The sequence below is a fragment of the Lygodium microphyllum genome, chromosome 17 (genome assembly GCF_053477565.2).
Source record: "Lygodium microphyllum isolate KBCC chromosome 17, Lygodium_microphyllum_v1.1.10, whole genome shotgun sequence".
In the NCBI taxonomy this organism is placed as follows: Eukaryota; Viridiplantae; Streptophyta; class Polypodiopsida; order Schizaeales; family Lygodiaceae; genus Lygodium; species Lygodium microphyllum.
The window spans coordinates 17,025,805-17,041,510 of record NC_141151.1 but is presented as its reverse complement, the minus strand read 5'-3'; the positions used below and the strand labels follow the sequence as shown (position 1 = coordinate 17,041,510).

At 42.0% G+C, this 15,706-nt stretch overlaps 1 protein-coding gene across 1 annotated transcript in view; it reads left to right on the top strand.

The window, feature by feature from the left end:
• LOC148021626 (exocyst complex component SEC5C-like) overlaps nt 1-15,706 on the top strand; it is a 161,492-nt gene that overhangs the window by 63,248 nt on the left and 82,538 nt on the right. Inside the window, exons 7-12 of the mRNA XM_087697090.1 lie at nt 10,828-10,986; nt 11,108-11,212; nt 11,322-11,396; nt 11,481-11,618; nt 11,803-11,997; nt 12,354-12,506. Coding sequence (XP_087553216.1) covers nt 10,828-10,986; nt 11,108-11,212; nt 11,322-11,396; nt 11,481-11,618; nt 11,803-11,997; nt 12,354-12,506 — 825 coding nt within the window. The remainder of the gene's footprint in view (nt 1-10,827; nt 10,987-11,107; nt 11,213-11,321; nt 11,397-11,480; nt 11,619-11,802; nt 11,998-12,353; nt 12,507-15,706) is intronic.

The window sequence follows — 15,706 nt, the reverse complement described above, 5'->3', positions numbered from 1 at the left end:
TCAAGGCATCAATCCTTTCTGTGTGTGAGTCTAACCCTGATATACGTGAGTTCTAGTCACAGGCGCCCAATCGGGCCATATAGGTGGAAGTGTGAACTATCTTTTCTCTAACCCACTGCGTGGGTCCACCATAACCTGTGACCACTCATCAGTGGGCCAGCTCCAATGCACTTTTCTTTATATCTAATTATTGCAAAGTAAATAAATTTAATAAATCATTATATAGACAAATTAATGAAAAAGAATACAAATTCTGTTTCTATAGAGTTGTGACAGCCCTCTGGCTTTTATTCAGCTGTCCTCAGCTGAAAAGCTTCTTGATATTGCTGTAGAATATTTGGGTAATCCTTCATGAATTTTTCATCTACCCATTGTGCATCTGTTGTAGGTAGATTCTTGAATTTTAGTAAGAATTTTCGTGTCACAAGGCCACTTCTCGTGGTTCGATCCTTGAGAAACAAAATCTTTTCAGGTTCCGAGAGTTGCTCTGTTTCTTCAACTTCTGGGGGATCTTCAGTAATGGGTTCCTTTGGTTCTGGTCCTATGTAAGGTTTTAGCAAACTTACATGAAAAGCGTTGTGTATTTTCCAATGAGCAGGAAGCTCAAGTCGATAAGAAACTTCATTTATTTTCTCAATCACTTTGAAGGGTCCAAAGTATCTACTGGAGAGCTTTGGAAAAGATGAATTTTGACCAGAACCTTATTTGAGCCTGCTTTTATCAAACTTTAGCAAGACATATTGACATTTTTCAAAAGCCAAAGGTCTTCTTCGTTTATCTACTTGCTTCTTTTGTCGCTCTTGGGCAACTTTGATAGTGGCTCGAACTTGATCCATTGCGGTTTTTAAATCTGAAGCAAACTCATCAGCAGCAAAAATCTTATCTTTAGTGCGAATAATTGGAGGAGGAATCACTTTACCCTGTACTATTTCATTTGGAGCTTTCCCTGTGGATGAGTGCACTGTATTGTTGTAAGCAAACTCCAATAATGGAAGATATTTCTCCCATTGTGACTTATGTTCACTAACATAAGCTTTCAACATATCCAAAAGAGTGAGATTCATCACCTCTGTTTGGCCATCAGTTTGAGGATGAAAAGCTGAGGAGAACTTTAAAGTGGTTCCCAAATTCTCAAATAAAGCACGCCAAAAGTTACTTGTGAATTTGGAATCTCTATCTGAAATGATCTCAGAAGGCATACCATGTAATCTGAAGATATGTTGAATGAAAAGTCTTGCAGCTTGTGCGGATTTCAATGTTTTATGACATGGAATAAAATGTGATTGCTTGCTGAATCTATCAATTATGACCCAAATCATATCATGACCTTGAGGTGTTCTTGGAATACCTGAGATGAAATCCATTGTGATAGATTCCCATGGATCTTTGGGCACTGGAAGAGGTTGCAACAATCCTGGAATCTTCTGCCTATCATATTTGGATTTTTGGCATACCAGACAAGCCTCAATGAAGTTATGTGTATCTTTTCGTAATGTTGGCCGATAAAAGTAGCGCTCAATTGCACTTAGAGTGGCTGCCCTCCCTCTATGCCCTGCATAAGGGGGTTCATGACTTTCTTTAAGCACCTTTTGTCGAATAGGAAGAGTGACACAAAGGCGATTGTTCATGAGAAGGTAACCGTCTTTGATGGAATAATCTGGATGAGAACCTCCTTGCTGTAAATTTGACCAAATTGCTGCAAAATCAGTATCTTCATCATAAGTATTCTTCATCGTTTGAAAATCTTCATGATGAGCCACTGTAATAGTTGCAATGCGAGGCACTCTAGAAAGTGTATCGGCAACTACATTTTGTTTCCCTGGAGTGTACATAATTTGAAAATGAAACATAGACAAGAAATTTTCCCATCTTGCATGTTTCTCCTGCAAATGCTTTTGAGTCTTGAAATACTTCAAGCTTTGATGATCGGTTTTAATAAGGAATTCATTGCCTAAAAGATAATGTTTCCATATCTTTAAAGCATGAACCACTGCTAAGAGCTTCTTTTCATAAATGTCATACCTTTTCTCCACATCATTTAGACGGCGGCTTTCAAAGGCTACGGCATGGCCTTCTTGATTTAGCACTGCACCAATACAATCACCGCAAGCATCTGCTTCTACCACAAATGGTTTTACCAGATCTAGAATGATAAGAACAGGTCCAGAAGTAAGAGCTGTTTTCAGCCTTGTGAAGGTTGCCTTCTCTTTTTCCTTCCATTGGAAAGAGATCTTCTTCTTTGTAAGGTCATGAAGTGGAGAAGCCATATGTGCAAAATGCTTGATGAAGCGACGGTAATAAGAACATAAGCCAAGAAACGATCGCACCTCATGTACATCATGAAGATGAGGCCATTCTTGGATTATCCTGATCTTTTCAGGATCCATCTGAATCCCTTCAGAAGAGATGACATGCCCAAGGTAATTTATTTTATGCATGAAAAATTCACTCTTTTTACCATTTACCAAGAGTTGATTTTGTTGTAGTAATTGTAGAACAATTTCCAAGTGTTGATGATGATCCTCTTCATTCTTGCTAAAGACAAGAATATCATCAAAGAAAGTACCGACATATTGTCGATGCTCTCTAAAGATGCGCTCCATCATTCGATTAAAGGTGGCTGGTGCATTGGTTAATCCGAAAGGAACCACCAAGAATTCATAAAGACCGTATGAAGTGCGGAAAGCAGTTTTGTGTACATCTTGTGGTATTACCCTAATTTGATGATAACTACTCTTTAGATCAATGCAGCTGAAAACCTTTGAGCCTCCTAGATGATCCAAAATGTCGTCAATTCTGGGAATAGGAAACCGATTCTTCATAGTGATTTTGTTGAGGGCTCGATAATCAATGCACATCCTGAATGTGCCATCTTTCTTTTAAACAAGAAGAACCGGTGAACAAAATAGTGAGCTACTTGGCCTAATTGGCCCACGGTTGAGTAGGTCTTCGACTTGCTTTCTGATTTCTTCTTGTTGAGGACGGCTCACACGGTATGGTGCTATATTAGGAGAAGAACTGCCCGGAATAATCTCAATATGATGGTCTTGTGGCCTTTCTGGGGGAAGCTGATAAGGAAGATCTTCCGAAAAACAATCTTTATACTTTTCCAAGAGCTGAAGTTGCTCTTGGTTTTCAGCATTCATATTATCTTTTACATCAGTGACATAAAGCAGACAACATTGAACACAATCCTTAATTACTCTAGAGACTTGCATATGGCTTACCATAGGTATGGTGTCTCCAGAAACTCTAGCTTGAATCTCGTACTTCTTGCCTTTGTTGGTGAGTTCTACCTTCTTTTTCTGAGAGAAGATGGTTGAATCTACTCTATGATTCCAGGGCATGCCAAGAATCATATCGCAACCATCAAGGTCTCCGATATAGAAGGTATCTTCGTCACTGTAGCCTTGAATTTGAAACTTGAGCTTGCCAATGTAGGGTATCACAGTCTTCACTGTGTCACCTTCATCAGCATTTAAAGCTTGGCGAACTTTTGCCGGAGTATCCATCTCTTCATTCTTTAATCCAAGCTCTTTAGCTAATTGCAAGGAAATGATATTTTCATTCGCCCCAAGATCTATCAAGAATAGTGGTTGCTTACCTTGCAATTGTCCCCAAGCTTTTAATAATTTGCGCGTCTCTAAAGTGTGAGTTGTGTTTGCAACTACATCACTGATAGCATTGATTTTCACTGGCGACTTAGGCTTGTTGTCAGAAACCTTGCTTTGTCCCTTGTTTGGACATTGCTTCGCTATGTGGCCTGTTTGTCCACATTTAAAGCACTTCCCTTCTTTCATGAAGCGTTGCTTTTCTTCTTCGGAAAATTGCTTTGCTTGTGGGTATAGATTGGAGCGAAATTGAGGAGCATTAGGAGGTGCATAGGGCTTCATCTTCTTTTGATTTGATGGCTGCTTTTGCCACTGTTTTTGTTTTTCATTTGGGGCTGAATACTCCATCATCAGCTACTCTCTTCTTATCATTCTTTTGGAATGATTTGTTGCCATTGTGCTCCATTTCCCATGTCTCAGCATGGTCAATGAGTTCCCTGAGACTAGAACAATGATAATGATTAAGAGCAGTATGAAGTTTAAAATGCAAACCTCCTTGAAACTTCCTAAGCTTTTCCGAACTGCTGATCTTCTTCTTGAAATATTGGACCTTCAAAAGTAGCTCCCAAAATCTCTTGGTATAGTCACCAAGTGACTCATTTTTCCTTTGCCAAAGCCGATCCCATTCCATTTTTACATCTCTTTTGAAATGAACAGGAAGAAATTGGCTTTGTATCAGGCGAACAAAGGACCGCCATGATTTTGGGACAGCACGATCATATTCCAACCCCGTCCACCAAGTATGGGCTAAGTCGGTTAAATGTAAAGCTGCAAACTTAATCTTTTCTTTTTCTTTATACTTGTCACGACCATACAAAATTTGAAATTGACGAATAAACTTCAGAAGAAGATCAGGATTTCGGGAACCATCATACATACTGAACTTGATCTTCTTTTCAAGTTGAGATAGTGACTTAGTCATCTTCTTCTTATGCCTTCGTCCATGCTCGGATCTTGAGGTTGAAGATGATAAAGTGCTTGATGGGGATGAAGATGGAGACGAGGGTGAAGAATGTCGATGCCTTTGACGTTGATGAGGTCTTCCACGAGAAGGGTGTGACTCTTCATTACTAGAAGAGGATCCATCAGAATAGGCGCCAGATGACTTTGAAGAAGAGGATGAGCTTCGACGCGATCTCTTTCTTTGTCTTGAAGTAGAATGGGACTACCTTTTAGAAGTAGTTGGACTTCTTGATCGGCTCCTTTCATTGGTATGGCTTTGTCTCCTTGAAGTAGATGGGCTTCTTTCCTTGAATTCTTTGGGATTCTCAACTTTTTCTAGTTTGAGAAGTTGCTCACGAATTTGCTGATTCTCCTCTCTAAGACTTTGAATGGCTTGAAGGATAGCACTCGATTGATCCATTGAGACTAAAGAAAAAAAATATGCTCAAGCACTCGATGCAAGGGCTGAAACAAAGAAACTTATAGTTGTAAGCACTACCAGTGTTGGGGGTGAGGACGGAGCCAAAGCTCTGATACCACTGTAAACGCCCCGAACAACGTAGTATGCTTAACAATTATGATATTCGCTTGTTTTCGAGATTTAATATAAAAGAGAATGAACACTTAAAGCTGAAAAATGAAAATTACTCACAAAATTACAGCCATGAAAATGTAAAAGTAATGGAGACAAGATTGAGGGTTGAAGATGGGCAACCCCCCCCCCCCCCCGCCCGAAGGAATGTATTTTTGCTCAATCCAAGTCCCTTAGGGAAGAGCTCAGTTACAATCAACCTGAGAGTGAGAAGAAGTAATTTTCACTCTCACAAGATCATGCAAAGATGTACAAACACAATTATGCAATGATAAGAACTGATTTCTTTACAGTATGAGAGAAGAAAAAGGGGAATTCAGCCTTTCTGCATCGTTGATCAGCAGTACATGGATAGGGCTTGCTTCTTGTAGCTAAAATGGAAGAAAGAGCTCAAGAAGGAGGTGCTGTAATGAATTTACAGGCTTGTTGTCTTGTAAAACAGCAGTGATAGAAGAGGAAATATGGAGGAATTTGATAATGGAGAAGTGGGGGATGATGATGGGGATGGATGGGGCCAGTTTCTGGCTATCTGTGGTTGTTGTACATGAGTTTACAGTAAAGAAAAATGATGTTCAATGAAGAAAAACGAGCTCTTATTTATAGGAGAGGAGAGAGCCAGTACAAAAGGGGAAAGTGGAGTAGCACAAGACAAGTGTCCAGCCACATGTCATGAGATGTGACAAGTGGTGGGACACTTGGAAACTTGTGTGACAAGTGTCTTGACACTTGTCTCTTCTCTATGGCCTTCCTTTTTGGGTTGAATACTGTCAAGAATAGAAACAACCAAATTTAGTAAGCACAGTCAGAGTACAGAACTTACTATTTTTAGAATGACATCCCTATTTTTTAGGACTAGCATTTTTAGGCTAATTCAAGGCTCCTAAAATTTAGGGATCTCCTAAAATTTAGGGACCCCCCAATATGGGTGTCATATGAAAGCTTTTTTCGTGTACATCGCAAAAATGGTATTCGAATCTTCATGTGACTTTCCTATGCAAAGAAATGTGCATTTCAAGCTTTCAGCCCACACATGCACATTATACAAGCATTTCATGATCATGCCATCTTGTTGATTGTAACTGTCTGTTCTGGTGGATCTAGCCCACACTTCAAGGCATCAATCCTTTCTGTGTGCGAGTCTAACCCTGATATGCGTGAGTTCTAGTCACAGGCGCTCAATCGGGCCATATAGGTGGAAGTGTGAACTATCTTTTCTCTAACCCACCGCGTGGGTCCACCATAACCTGTGACCACTCATCAGTGGGCCAGCTCCAATGCACTTTTCTTTATATCTAATTATTGCAAAGGAAATAAATTTAATAAATCATTATATAGACAAATTAATGAAAAAGGATACAAATTCTGTTTCTATAGAGTTGTGACACATATCTTGGTATATGGATTCCATTTCTTGAGCATCTCTTTGCTTCAGAGTTCTATGTGTAGTGTTCTTTTCTTTTGCAGTATTTCCCTTTTCTTTGTCTCGTGCTCAGCAGTCTATTACAGTAGTTTTCCATCCTTCCATCACTGCATCTACCTCTGACATGGTTTCGGATTTCAGGATCCAAGTTCTTACTGCTGTTTTCTACAGCTTCAGGTCTAAGTTTTGGTTTCTCTGCTGCTGATTGGACCTGTTCTCAACTGCTGTGACTGATTTCCAGCCTAGGTGACCATCTTCGGCCTGTTTCCATCAGTGTTTTGCAGAGTGCCATTTGGTTTTGCCGTTCTTGGGCCAGTATCAGGGTTAGGGATCTGTTTTTGACGGTCGACATCAGTGTTTTGGTGTCTCCTGGCTGAGATAACCTATTTTTATGCAGATTGACTGCATTTAATGCAGTTCCTTCCTGCGTTTTACTGATTAGCCTCTGCGTTTTGCTTTTTTGCTTTTGTGCAAGGCTACAAGTTTCAGGCTGCTTTTTGGCTGTGTTTGGTTTGTCTTTTTGCTCTGATATATCACTCAGCTTTAGCGAGGGTTCATGTGCATTTGTTTGTTGTGTCTCATCACTACACTCTGGTTATTATTGATACTTTCTCTATGTGCTTTCTTTATTGCTCTTAATTGGTGTAATCCTTGTGAGTCTCTATTTTGGGCATACATTTCTCCTTGGAGATCCCTTGTCTTTCTTCATCTTCTCTATATCTCCCTCATCCTCGCTCCTCCAGCATCTCCTCTTGATGTTCAACATGTAGACATTGTTACTCATCTATGAGTGTTATGTTGGAGACTTGTGTTCAACATCAGGTTTCTATGGGGATGGTATTTCTTGGTGCTTCAGATGTTCTAGTTTCAGAGAGGGGTGGCATATGGAAGAAGAAGATGAAGTCTCAATGCTATTATTGTGGCCGAAAGGGACATCTGTGAAAAGACTGCAAGACATTAGTAGCTTTATGAAAAGAGCAAGTGTGGAGGGTAACAAAGGGTGATGACTCTCTCGGCGAGTCTTTCTCATCTCTAGGTCTTGGTTTAGGCTCCAGCTCAGTGGCCTTGGCAATGGCGGTAGGGGCCTTCCTTCTAGGTTGCTAGTACAGGTGATGCACAACATCCCTCATAACTCTCCAGTGCCAGAGGGGAGTGTGAGAGGGTGTTGAGGTGGGCCAGTTGTGCCTCATCTATACAGGTATACAAGTGTAGAGGTTCTAGTGAGGGTGGTCCTTGATACATTGAACTTTGGTAGGTTCAAATCCTAGCGCTAGGATTGACATCTAGGCTCATGATGAGATGGTTAGTTGACAAAGAGTAGGATTGGCTCCTAGTCTTGTACTCACATGAGGGGACACTTTGGTGGTCTAGCCAAAGGCAGAAAATCCATGGTTACAAATGTTCAAAGGCATTTTTGATAGGATAGTCTTGTATGCTACTGGGAGACATTGTTGATAGATATTGAGAGTTGCTATGATTCTTCTTTGTTTTTAGGAGCTAGTATGATCGACATTGACATCAGGTTCTCTCTGAGGTATCTTGGTGGTGGGCTGGCCACTTCTTGACTGGATTTCCATGGTTCTCTTTTGGTGGTTATTGTTGTATGGACTTGGATGAGTTCTTATCATTGTATCAATATATTGTATCAATCACCCATGATCTGAGAGAGGATGTTAGCTGATACGTTAATGCATGCATGAGTTTGTGCATGTTAGATTGGGGTGGCCACACTTTAGATATTTTAGACGTTTTATATTTGTCATTTTGATGGTGTTCATAGCATTTATTGATGGCTGACGTGACATCATTTATGGCATAGATTTGGCCTACTTATTGGGGCTCCTTCCCTTGAAGACATGTGAGATACACTTAATGGATATGTAAAGGAAGATGCAATGGAAGAAGAGGGAGTGATGGGTGAGAGATTAAATGGATTGGTAGATGCAGTTGTTGGAAATGTTTTTGGTTCCTTTTGTCCATTAAGTGCATTGAATTGAAATGATGAAGAAAGAGATGATTCACCTACTTGAAAATGACCTTGAGACAAACAAATTGAAGTAAAAGAAGGGAGAAAACTTAGAGGTGCTTGAATTAATCTTTTGTACTCTTTACCTTTCTTTGAGTTCGTAAAAAAAAGTTTGTCTTCTTTAAGACTGATGAATTGTGTAGATGTAGATGGAAGAGAGATGAATGGTTGTACTCCATGGCTATTTTTGTCCATGGCAGGATGGCTAGTCCCTTGTGGAGCTTTTGTTCTTGCAAAATCATTAGAATGGTGATCAAATCTAAAGGGAAAAACTTAGATTTATCTTCAAGGTGTTATTGAGTCTGGTACATGAGAATTAGATCATACTCAACTTGTGAGATCTCGTAGGATCTTTGGATTCCATGGTAGTCCGATGTCTCTCTAGCCATATTGAAACTTTGTGGAGCAAGATATGAGATCCACTCTTGTTTGTTTCTTGATGGATTTTGCTCCGCAAAATGAAGTGGTGATGTATTGTTCGAAGTCATCTTGCCCTCTTATTGTTCTTGCTTTTGTAGAGAGCTTTTAGATCAAAGGCCTAGGTTTTTTTGGAGAGTACCTAGCTCTGATATTGTGCAAAGAAATGCCCTAACATAGAAAACACAAATACAATTGTATGACAAAGCACAAACTAATAACAAAACACAGTTAGGGTTAGGGTAACGCAGAGAAAATGAACACGGTGAATAATCTAGAATGAATGAATTCGAATAATACAATGCTCATGCATTAAACACACTATGCAGTGAATGAATATTGTACCTCAAACTCTCATGTTTGGAGGACTAAGGCAAAGGTAATGAGTTGGAGAGTGTATTGTACTCTAATGGATTCCAAAATGCAGCAAGGCAGCCTCCAAAGACATTTGGCAGCAGCAAATGCAGCAGTGTCGATGCCCAATCAATGTCAGGCAAGTAGAGGAGAGAGGAAAGCTGAAAATGCAGACTCCAAGACGTAGGTAACAGGCTAGGCAGCTGCAGGAAGGCCAAAATGCAGAAAAATCAGTCAACACAGTCTAGTGATCAGCAAGTGCAGCCTTGTGGAGTGTTGTTAGGAGCTGGAGGGTCCCCTGGAGCAGGAAATGCAGCCTGGGGCTGGTGGCCAGCAGCAAACACAGCAAATGAAGGGGCTGGATCATCTGGCAATGGGTGTGGTAGGACCGAGGAGAAATCAGCGAGAAGTCGGCTAGAAATAGGCGCGAGAATGTGGTAGACAGTGATGGGCAGCTTTGGCTGAGATGTCCTCCGCAAATGGGGTGTGGGCAGCAAAGCTCTAGCATCTGAAACTTGCAAAAACAAGATTAGAGTGAGTGGGAGGGCAGGGTATCTATTTATAGAAACTTTGGGGCCTCCCAAATTTGGGTTTACAAGTGGGACATTGAAACTCTCTCGAACCGCTCCCGTTTAAAAGAAATGGTTAAAATTAATTAATTAACTTGATTTTTGGGGCTGTTTAATGAAAGCTTATTATAATTTAGCTCGACATCATGAAGGTGTAGGCCAAGCAGAGTAGGTGAAATTGGGGAGCCTTGCAGCACTCAAATGGTGGTGCTGCTAATAGGCTAGTTGACACCCAATCTTCTTGCTTCCAGCTAACACCATCCATTTCATCAAACCAGCTTTTGGAGTATGTGGAAGAGATGGGCCTGTGGCAGATTGTCTCAAGGCTTTCCTAAAATCAACAAAACAGTTGTATGTATTTCCTTTTCTATCACCCTTTTGAATGGGTGATCTAATGTAGATAAGGTCCATATGAAAGAGCCTGACTTGTGGCTCTATGCCGTGACTCTCAATTTTAGAGCCATAACTCTTTCAAAACAGGCTTATACAAGGTATGCTGGCAATATATTCTACATACTGAAGAGGGGGGAAAGCATTCAGATAGAGCAGTGTTGAACATTTCAGTAAGAGGTTGTCTGGCATGGATGCAGTATTCAGCTTTGGAGTCATACATGGGTTTGCTTATGGTCCTAGTGACAGCGGTCTCTGAGAAAAGGATTGGTTGGGAGGGGTGTGTAAGGTGCAATGTGCCAGAGTGAGGCTTGTATAGGAATGCCACGTAGAGCTTGTGCACAAGTATTGCAGATAGAGGGATTACTATGGAAATACTAAAAAACCCTGTTGCTTGTGCATATGACCTGTGCACAGCATTTTGCATAAGCCTGCTGTTTTTCCTTTGCATAAGCTGAAGCCATGAAGTAAGTACTCAAAAGTTTCTGTTTTGCATGTAAACACAGGTTCAGGCAGAGCGTATACGCTCAGTTCAGGGTATGCTTCAACGGTTCAGAACTCTTTTCAACCTGCCCAGTACCATTCGCATGTACATTACAAAAGGAGAATATGATATAGCTGTTCGGGAGTACAAAAAAGCCAAGTCCTTGGTGCTACCTACACATGTATGGGAAAATTTTCAATATATCCTGAAGTTAGTTCTACTCATTGCTATTTATGCCGATCAATAGCAAGAGGATGATTTTATCAGCATGGCATAACTTGTGATATTTCTGGGATTGGTAGGTGAGAATTTTGAAGCGTGTGCTTGAAGAAGTGGAGAAGGTGATATCAGAGTTCAAAGACAAAATGTACAAGTCTATGGAAGATCCACTTCTAGAATTTTCACAGGTAATGTCTAAATTGACTACGTCTGTCACAGTTCTGAGGATGATTGTCATGCCGAAATACAATGCAATTTTGCAACTTGATTCATTTTAATTCCCTTTGTGCTGCATAGCTTGAAAGTACAATCCGCTTACTGCTGGAGTTGGAGCCTGACTCTGATCCAGTTTGGCACTACCTCAATATCAAGGTATTACTGTGTAACAATCAGAATTTCTTGGGGATTTGCAGTCAATGGTAATGTAACACACTAGCACTTCTTTCTTTCATGTAGAATTCACGCATTTGTAGTCTTCTAGAGGGCTGTTCAATGGAACATGAAGAACAAATGGAGGAATTGAAAAGGCATATGCTAGCAAAAGCTCAGTCTGATGCAAGATGGGATCAACTCCAACGTCGAGAATCAAACAAAGTAATATGGAACCCCTCTTTAAAACATTAGGTGTTGGTCCATGTGTTTTTTTCATGCAGTACATCAGAGTCAATGATAGCAGCTTGAGAATATTTTTGTTGTCAATCCTCTTTAGCTATAAAAAGGCCTATAATATGACTAAGTTTATAGGGGTTAATGCTAAAATTTTCTGCTCTATGTGCAGTCTGATATAGACTATTCCCTGTTGTTGGGTGAACACAAAAAGGATGTGGTGGATGGATTTATCCGGAAATCGCAAGATGAACAAGCAGATGTTCTTTTAGGCAGGCTTATTCGTCGGCTTACTGCTGTGGTAGTTCAGCATGTACCCTCATTCTGGCGATTGGCACTAGGCATCTTTAGTGGCAGATTTGCGAAGGTAAGTGTTGTATCTGATTATCTTCTCATTCCTTGGTATGTTTTTCCGTGCACTTTTGCATTTTGTCCCTGTTTTCTCATCCAATCTATTATTTCTTGTTGATGAATGCTTGCTGATAAGGAAAAAAGGTGGGCTTACACCAATTTTTCTCAACCAAGCCCTTGGTCCCACCTGGGTCCTCCAATGAGAATTTGAAACTATGCTTGAAGTACTCCAATGTCAAGTACTCATGTTCCTAAGCTTTAAACATTTTGTGTCCCTTATTGGTGGCTTTTGGGATGCTAATGTGAAGGCCATAGGTATTAGGAGGGACGGGAGGAGGGAGGGAGAGATATCTCATGTTCCTGTATTCTCAGGTCTCACAAGGAGGGAACGCTTCTAAAGAAACACATACCAAATCAGGACAACAAGTGGCCGTTGCTAGAGTAGCTGATATAAATTGTGACAAACATTCATTGGATGAAGTTGTGGCAATGATTGTTGATATACTTACGTTATATGAAAGCAAAGTGAGTCTCTCTTATGCAACTGTTTCACGTTGCTTCATTGTTTCTGTATGAGGTTGTGTGTAGTGTTAATGGCATTTCATGCTAATATACTTGTGCATAATGATTTTGATGTTAGGAACTATGATATCTTGGAATATCACAATTGTAACTTTTCATTTTCATTTGGTTAGAGGGGAAGAGATCATACAGTCACTTGCAAACAACAAATGAAGTCTTAGACTCTTACTATGCACTTTTACATGACTCCCAAAGTTTCATTTAAAGGATAGAACCTCTAGCTTTCAAGTTACATGAACATCGTGCTAGATTTTGTTATAATGAATGGTTGTATTTGTCTGGGAATTTTTTGGGAAACACTTGGAGGTGACATTTCTAGGCGCAAGCATGCCGATCAGACATTGAAGTTCTTTGGATTATGTCTTTTATGCAATGCCAATGGCTGGAGAGAACTTGACAGTTTAAGTGGTCTTGGAATTTCTCTTTTTGTGAAGAAACAAGCTAATGTTGCTTGGTAATAGAATTGGATAAGCAATGGCAAAAATTGTCTTGAAGTTCAATAAGAAGCATGATGATAGACTTATCTGGACGTGGGTGAAGAAGTGGATAGTGCCCTTGCTGCATTGTGACAGATTGAGGGATTCAAGATTTTTCATGTGCAGAGGAGACCTATATGTGAAGTGGCTCTTTGGTGGGCGTTTTATTTGTTGACACACAGTTTTAGCATTTGGTTCTAGAGTTGCTCAGCCTTCTCCACCATTTTACATCTGAGAAATACATATTGTAAATATGCAAGTAGTGAGACGAGGGTATGGAGATGTTGGTGTACCATGTTTACAAAGTCTCTACTCATCTAGCCTTTTGCAATGATGACTGTGTCTTGAAGAGTGTGGACACTTCTATCTCTACTGATGTGCAGGCATAGATGCTGTCTATATTGGAGTTGGGGTGGAATATGCAACGACTTATGAAAATCTAGAGAAATGCAAGGAGGATGGTTCTGCACTAAAGGGGCCAAATGCAAATGCCATGTCCAAGGTTGACCGAAGAGGCAAGTCACATGAGAAGACACACATATGGTAGGAGAACATATATTCCAGTTACAAATAGAAAGGTCATTCCTCTTGTAAGTGCCCTGAACTGGGTTGTAAAGGTAAGAGTCTGATAGATGGGTCAGTTCAAGAAAGTGATAATGACTTGACTTCAAGTTGTGGAAGCGACCAGGATGGTGAGACACAATTTCTTATTCCTCAGGCTTTTTTTTTTTTTTTTTTTGCAAGTAAAATGTGGCTGATTATATTACTCAAAAGACTAATTACAACAGAGTGCTCATGCTCAACAGACTAGCTGGAGCTGATGCAAAGTCACTAATACATCATGTATACAAGCCTCTCAAGGTGGTTTGGGGGGGATGGAGGCAAGAAGCCATTTGGGGGGGGGGGGGGGGGGGGCGGTATATCGCCAACTGGGGCTGCTTGCCTGCATCACGAAAAATAGACCATGGCTGCCCCAAGTGCGCATGAAGTGAACTTGAAGCTCTTGACGAGCCTTGGACTCGCCCTGCACCTGGTCCCATCGGCCGCGGAGGGAGTGGATAATGGAGGTCCAGAGCTCTGCTAAGGTCGCATGTGCTGAAAGTCTCTCTCCGCCAAAGGCCTCTTGACACCGCGCCTTCCACATATGCCATCCAGTAAGACTACCTATGATCTCCCATACCTCTGAGGGGTCTGATGTGGGCTCAAGTACCTGGCGGATGGGTAGAGCCTCCAGACCGACGACTGCGTACAACCCTGCCTTGATAATGAATATCGTGTCCTGCATCCTACCCTCATGCAAAAGGTAACGGCCTTGGTTGACTGCCTTCCAACAAAAAGCTCCTCATGAGATATATCCAAGGCTAGGTGCTATATGGCGAAGGATGCGGCATGCTCCTCTCCACACAAGCTGCACCTCCTCACATGACCAAAGGTAGTGCTTTGGGTTTTCCAGAGGCTGTTGTGTGCAGCCCTTACAATCTCCCTCCTTCTGTATCTAGGCAAGCCAACTTCCCACCGCCAAGCCTCCATGTGCCACCAGCCATAAGAAGTACAACACCCTCCTCGGCCTCCAGCTATCCCATAGGCGGCTCCAGAAGGTTTGTCGGAAGGGCTCTGTCATGTTGTGCTCCGCCTAGTGTATGCTACTTGACGGTGCCCAGTCCATATCCTCCTGCATCAGTACATGAATGCCAATCCTGGCAGTGTACTCTAGGAACTTGGGTGGCTTCTTGGGGACCGTAGAGGCCGGCCATAGCCACTCTCTTGGATTCCACTCCAGCTCATTAAGCGGTCTGCCCTCCCAGATCCAAAGGCGCCACTCCTTGAGCTCCTTCCAGAAAACATAGGGGTCCATTCGCCATGTCTTCCCCTGAACGCCCACCACCCAAATCCTTCTCCACAAAAGGGTGGCAATCCCCTCGTCGTGTTGCCCTTTGTCAAGGGCCAAATATCCCCCATCTTGAACAATGAAGAAAGTCCCCTACGGGGTGCCACCCACTCTACTTGCCATGTGAAGGGGGATGCTTGTTGGTGAAAACCTAGCTGCCCATATCTCCCTGTGCTCTATCGGCTCTCGTATCGGGAGAGCAAGACACTCCGAAGGTATTGCTGCGTCCCTATCTCTCTTCTCCTCAACTCCACTCCTCTATGGCAGCCTGATACTCGTTGCAACACCTCCTCGTCTGCCATCCTGTACACCTCCCGCCATGTCCTAATGGTACGAGCCGGGCCGGCCTCCCACCCAGCCCACTGGATGTGGGGGCATTCACCTGTTTGTGCCCCTTCCCGATCTTCGACTTGGGGGTTTCAGATCACTGGCTGAGTCCTGAAGGCCCTCTTGCAATAGGACTTTCCAGGTCTGCCCGCTTGGTGTCAGATCTCGCGGATAACTAGCTTGCCCAAAAGGGCCATACTTTGATACTCTGGGTCGATGATCCCAAGACCTCTCTCTGACTTATATCGTATGATGGTCGCCCACGCCACCTTGGCCCTAGAATCCCTACAACTATTAGACCCTGACCAAAGGAAGTTCCGCACTAGGCAGCGAAGTTGCACTACACACGATGAGGAAAAGCACCAACATGAAGGGATGTACCAAGCCGTCGCTTGGAGGACCTAGTTAACCACCAGGGCTCGTCCAGCAAGTGAGAGGCGAACTGTGCTCCA